This window comes from Triticum dicoccoides, chromosome 7B (assembly GCF_002162155.2).
Source record: "Triticum dicoccoides isolate Atlit2015 ecotype Zavitan chromosome 7B, WEW_v2.0, whole genome shotgun sequence".
Classification (NCBI taxonomy): domain Eukaryota; kingdom Viridiplantae; phylum Streptophyta; class Magnoliopsida; order Poales; family Poaceae; genus Triticum; species Triticum dicoccoides.
In genome coordinates this window covers 426,088,681-426,095,181 of record NC_041393.1, presented here as the reverse complement: position 1 = coordinate 426,095,181, position 6,501 = coordinate 426,088,681, and the positions used below count along the sequence as shown (strand labels likewise).

Genomic DNA, 6,501 nt, shown 5'->3' with positions numbered 1-6,501 from the left:
TCATTGAAATTACCTCCACTTCTATTTCTGCTACTTGGATATCTCATGTAATTGAAGTCCCCCATAATCAGCCAGTTAATTTCGTCCGACATTTGGATATTAGAGAACCCATCTATGAATATTGTTGTAGCAGCATCTTGACAAGGTCCATCCACATTTGTTAAAATCCATGATTCTCCTGAGATTTTGGAGTGAAATCTAACTGAAAAGGAGAAGTCATTTTGGAATAAGGTTTCACCAATGAACATATATAGCATCATTCCAGGCAATGAGAAGGCCACCTGAAGCCCCTAGAGAGGGAAGGCAATAAAATTTGTTTATCCTCTTTGGACAAAAATTCTTGAGATATCTTGAGTCAAAGTGTTCCCCTTTGGTCTCCTACCGACAAATGATATCACAGTGTGATTCTCCAGTTATGTTTCTGGGAGCAACCCACTTGTTATTTTCATTGATCCCCCTGGTATTCAAGTTCAGAATGTTCCAGTTTCTATTCATATGGATCAGGTCAAGAAGAACTGTTACTTGATTCAGCAATCAAGACTACGAAGAGCTGGGGTACACAGACAGAGTGTCTTTGTGAAGTATAAAGAACCATCTTAATTAACTTACCTTTTGCATCAGTTCCATATATCACGTGATTTACTTATGTGACGAATCAATTCCATAATTTATGTAACGTGCATGACACATCCTACGCTATTTATTATTTGTGTAAGTTTAGATTATTTCTTGTACACATAACATTTATTGTGTATCGGCTCACATGCGCTCCCAGATTAGGAAATCATGCCTGGATCAATTAGATTGCTTGGGTTTTGGAAACTTTGGTTTTTTTTAACGCGACTATCTCCTTCTCTCTGTGACTTAGTCGAAGAAAATAGAAGGCAGTGGCGATGGTCTTTTTGGTGTATTTTTCATCCAATATTGTTGTGTTAAAAATTACTCCCTCCGTTCCTTGATATAAGGTGTATAGATTTTTAAGAAAAAGTCCAAAATATAAGGTGTATTGCGTTGCACCACTCGTTTGGATAATTTTTTTAGGGATTTGATTACATTTCCTTGTATCATGTAAGCTCCTCTATTTTCTCATGTCAATTAGTCATCTGTAATCTCACTCAAAACTTGTGAAATTTTTCCTTCATGTGCGTTCTTTAATTTCCGTGCCAAAAACTATACACCCTATATCTAGGAACGGAGGGAGTATTAATTAGGCCCCCATAGCATCGCACATGCAATTAGGAGGTCAAAGAAAAAATCCGCAAGTAATCTCTTTTGCGCTAGCTAAAAGCTAGGTAGAGAAAATGCAAAGAGACTAAGAGCCATTGAAGAACCAAAAGTTGTATACTAAAGGAAAGACTAAAACACAGCAATAAAATACAGTACGACATGAGTACAAGGCTAATATTAAGTCCGGTTTAAGGACTAGAGGTAGCGTCGATCCAAGACAAGTAAACGACCAAACAAGCTGGCCTGTTCCATTAGGAAATTAAGATATGTTCGCTACGATAACTTGATAAGCAGTACTGATGAGGCACGTTAAACACCAGTGTTAGTCTGGGGAACCCCTCCGTGGGCTGACATTGCTAGTACGTCTTGATCAATTACCAGCACATGAATGCTTTTTTTGTTCTTCTGTGAGATCCCATCACATCAATGCCTCTGTAAAGAAAACCGATAGAACCATATATATTAGGCAGCCATGAAATAACTGGTCGAGACTCGAGATTAACTAATATGGATTTTGACCTTCCAAAATCATCACCAAATCTCAATCATGGTGAAATACGAGTAAAAAAAATCATGGTGAAATAAAGAACAAATCATTCTTCATAACTTACCAAATACGATATGGAAGTTGTTGCCCGTCATTGAACAGTTCTTGGTTCCAATACCTCTTAGTCTTCGATACCGCGTAGGCCATACTCATATAACCGCCAAACGTGTCTTGTATCTCCTGAACGATGCGTGCTGGCCCCCAAAAGCCCTAAAAGAACAAAATACCAGGGAGTTGCGATGTCAGTAATGGAAGAGAATGAGACAAGCTAATATATACTACCGGGTCATAAAAGAGACTAACATTGATGACGTAGTCGTTTGCATGGGATATCATGTTGCTCATAAAATTAATGATCTCCAGATAAATGATCCCAGTATATTGAGTAAATTTATAAAGACCAAGGTGGACGGGACGAGTCATGTCGAGGTAACTATAGAGTGTGTACCCTATGTGCTGACGCATTTTACAGTACAATGCATTTGCAAACCTCTCACGCTCAAAACTCTTGAGGCGCCACATAAAAGTATGAACCTCTTCGTAGCTTGTTAGTTTATCCTCTGCAACCACCAGAATTGGGTGCATCATGACAACCCGCTTCCAGTCACGTCTGAATGAAAAGAGATTTCAGTAAGGGCTTCCAACAAAACTAGAAATTAAGCATGGTGACAAATTATGCAATTAACCATATAACTGCAAGTCTAAATTAAACACAGTGTTAGAAATTACTCGCTCATCGCTTCGGAATTGAGAAGAAACGACAGACCCATCCACTCAGCACTGCTCCTGGCATTGGAAAAATCTTGTGTCCGTAGAAATCCATCCAGTCCTTCTATGTCACTTGTATCATCATGATTTGCCCTTCGATACCGTGCTATGTTAATCAATTTAACAGTTCCTGATGAAATGACGTAGCTGTCTCCATTGGAAAGGTTGCCATGTACCACATGTCTCACTCGTGCCTGATCAAGGACGTCAAGCAATGACCTATAAAACATGAGAAGATTAACTCATATATTGCCACAAATATTTTTCGGGAAATACGTAACTCCACCGTACCTAATTTTGTTTCTCCAAAAGTCTGTCAAGTCTCTTTTTGCTTCACTTGCAAAGAATGCCGGAACCATGTTTGTATTTTCTAGGAGATAGCCCTCAAACCTCTCATAGACCACAATCCATTTACGAATTTTTTTACAGTAGGTACTAAAGTATGCCTCAACTACGCTCTCAGGGTTGCCAGAAAGTTTCAGTGTTTCTTCCACAATCCGTTCTCCAGTTAAACCATCATTTGCTTCATTATCTTTCAGAATAAGAAACGAAGCCGCATATTCTTTTCTAAGGCCAGAACCAAACTCAGTATACATATGGCCATGAGCTACAGTTTGACCCTCTGCATAATTGAACCGATATGATTTAACAACACCACCTACCAGTTCCTGTGTTCAAGTATTAGTGATTATTTTCTATTGTATAATATAGTCAGAAAACGAAATTTTTATATGAACACAAAAGTCTCAGTATACCTGGGTCGTTGAGGATCCAAGAATCTTTCGATTGTTGTTCCAGATCTCATTCTTCTTACGGATATTTATCAGTCCTTCAACCAATATTTCCTCTATTTCTTTGCTACCCGAGGCACCAGCCATCCTTTCCTTCATAAGGAGACAAATATGATACTAACAAAGTTATTTTTTTTGTGCATGACAAAGTTTTTATTTTTATCAACAAGACAATATATTATTCTGTAAGAAAGGATGCAATTTGATTAAAATACAATAAGGATGTTGGAATTAAACACTACATGTATGTATGTCCGACCCATGCAATGGGCTAGTTAGCTTTACTGCACATCACACGCTTTGTATAGTTACAACATTCAAGTTTGTACAAGTAGATAACAACATGAACCTGCTAGTACACTAGAGAAGCAGCACAAAAACGACAATCTGTGACTTATTGGCGCACCCATTCCATGTTCCATAGTATCAAAATTTGGAAAAAAAAAGGGAAAAAGCATGAAAGTAGCAGATCAAATAACATGTGCAATTACAAAACATTGAGACAAAAATTGGATCCACCACTTATAACTTGTAGCCAAAAGTCCAACTAGAAGAACAATTATATCTTCTATAAATTCACAAATTTAGTTTGTAAAAAACAATTATGATCTTTGTTTTGTGCTACTCCCACCAAATGCTTAAAAGATATAATTTATTAGAGAATTCAATCTTTTGTGCAATAAGAAGTGGGTGCCCCAACTATAGTTGTGAAAAATAGTGTGGATATTTACCCCACCATACCCCCAGCCCATCCCTCGGTTATACCATCTGCTATGTATCCTTGGATTGTGCCTGAGAACAAATTCTTTTTTGTACGTAGGTCAGAGAATCAATATTTCATGTATGTAAAATGTGCATGGATTATGAACCAATTAATATGTACCATGTTCACATCCATTTATATCCATGTTAGGCATGATGGTTAGTTAATGAGTAAGGCTTCATTTGCGGTGGCTGAAATATGATGTGCTGACTTACTTTTTATATAACTCTCTAGGGAAGGTATAGCCATGAGGACTTGAAAGAAGTTGCTTAGCTATATAAGAAAACATCGATGTTTGGCGATGTTGTCCTTTTTTCTTCCCAAACAATGGAGATTTTATTTGATAAATTACAACCTCCATTCCGGAACACATGAATTATAAGTACATCAGTGTGTAAAACTTCTCTAAATATGACTCAAGATATGTAAAATTACTATTGTTATTATTCAATTGAAATAATAACTAGGCTTGTCATGTAACATTGTAGTTACCCCATTCTTTGTATCTAATATCGCATCGAAATGAAAAAACTTCCGTCAAATTAAGTTGTATCTTTAGAGTATTTCCGTATGCAAAATGTAAAATGAAGTGCCACGACTTTAACCATTATAAAATCATGGAAGTAAAGCTAGCAATAATAACTATAATTAAACCACAGAAAAAAAAAAGCTATCAATAAGAATGAAGCTATTTTGTCAATATTAAGATTGAGAGCATATATTTGTTTGAATGTACGTACTGGCCGGACAATGTTGAACAACCTAGAATATACATGCATGAGAGCGCACTAGGGATATAGACCACCACCGGTTCTAGCTCTACACAGGAGATATTGACGGGGTAATGGCCCTGTGGGGACTGCGGAGTAAAGGCCAAGGACAAGCTGGTAGGTGTCCAACACATAACGTTTAGCGCTCGCAAAAAAGAAGAAGACATAACGTATAGAACTGATGTAGTGAAGCGCAATGAATGCTTGACTCTGCCAAAGTACTGCTGGAAGACTAACACGGAAAAGGAAACACTCGTGTCTTTTATTTTTTCTTAAATCATATGACAAAAAAAGGCCGGAGTGGATATTTGAAAATCAGGATAATAGAAGGTTTCGTTCCTCAACTCGCCAAGTAGCACCGCCGAGCCTGGACTAGCTCAGCAAAAAGCACACTCCGGCTACTAGAACGATAGCCAGTTTGGCGAAGAACTACGGGTAAACTAAGCTTAACCCTAACGATTAGTGAAGCACGGGACGACCATACATGGGGAGGTCGGTGCTCACTGAAGTAAATCAGAGATTGTAAGAGACTATGAACCGGAGAGGCGGATTAGCTACCAAGGATCTGGTCGACAGGAGCTGAGGAAGGCAACGCATCACCGGCCGACGCTAGGCCCTGATCTAAGGAAAATGTTGCTGAGTTGCGCGAGCACTCTTTGCTTGCTTTGACGACTGAGAGGTGAAAAAGTGCATGCTACCTGCTGAAGGTGAGAGACCGGCAAGACGCCGATCGACTTGAGCTCGCCTCCTGCTCCTCGTCTCCTCAGCAAGAAAGCAAGCAAGGGGGTGAAGCGTAGCCACCAGTGGGGGAGAGCCCTGCTAGGCGACCGAATAAATGAGCGCGTGGCGTTGGCGTGTAGTAGGGCGTCTGATGGTAAAGAGGGCTATAGACAGTCGTTGCATTTACACAAGTAAATGCTGCGGTAGGTACCGGCGAGCGCAGAGTTTCTGTGTGCAGCAGGTTTTGATTCAATAACAACGTCTCTACAACCGCAAGTAGCTATGTGATCTCCTATACGCCCACGCACGCGTTTGGACGCACACCCACAGCGCCGGGTTGGTCCCCGTTTGGCCCTCTCCACAATCACACTCCCTAAATATCAATACCCATGTGAAAATTAATCCAAAGCACTAGTTGATTATCCCAGTATGAAGCAATCACAAAGCACGATACCGAGATTTATTAACGAGGTTTTACCAATAAGGCTACACCCTGGGCTGGCTACGGGCTCTCCTCCCAGTGACACCATCACAATACCACAACCTAGCACTACTAGGAAAAAGCCTATACACAGAATCTTATCTGCAGCGCGCTTCAAAATACCACGCTACTGCTACTTAGCAGCAGCGCGTGTCTGCCAAACGCGCTACTGACTTGGAAGTAGCAGTAGCGCGTTTGAGGAATACAGCGCTACTGCTATAGTTGCCATGACCTTGGCCCCCCGCTAGCTATAGCAGTAGCGCGTTGCACTGTAGAGCGCTACTGCTACTTGCGTTAGCTGTAGCGCTTTTTGCCAAACGCGCTACAACTATCCCTACCTTACCCCCCGGCCCGCCCGGCCTGATTCCCTCTCCTCTGCTTCCTCCCCCAATTCCCGACCCCGCCTCGCCACCGCCGTCTCCCCCGACCCCGCC

General features: G+C 40.5%; 1 protein-coding gene across 1 annotated transcript; it reads right to left on the bottom strand.

Annotated features, from left to right (window-relative positions):
- Nucleotides 1-1,322: 1,322 nt before the first annotated feature.
- LOC119338830 lies at nt 1,323-5,734 on the bottom strand. The gene is made up of 7 exons (XM_037611051.1): nt 5,565-5,734; nt 3,298-3,426; nt 2,834-3,210; nt 2,504-2,761; nt 2,078-2,384; nt 1,839-1,984; nt 1,323-1,659 (listed from the first exon to the last, which is right to left on the bottom strand). Coding segments are annotated over exons 2-7 (1,212 nt in total). The 5' UTR covers nt 3,421-3,426; nt 5,565-5,734; the 3' UTR covers nt 1,323-1,658.
- Nucleotides 5,735-6,501: the final 767 nt, after the last annotated feature.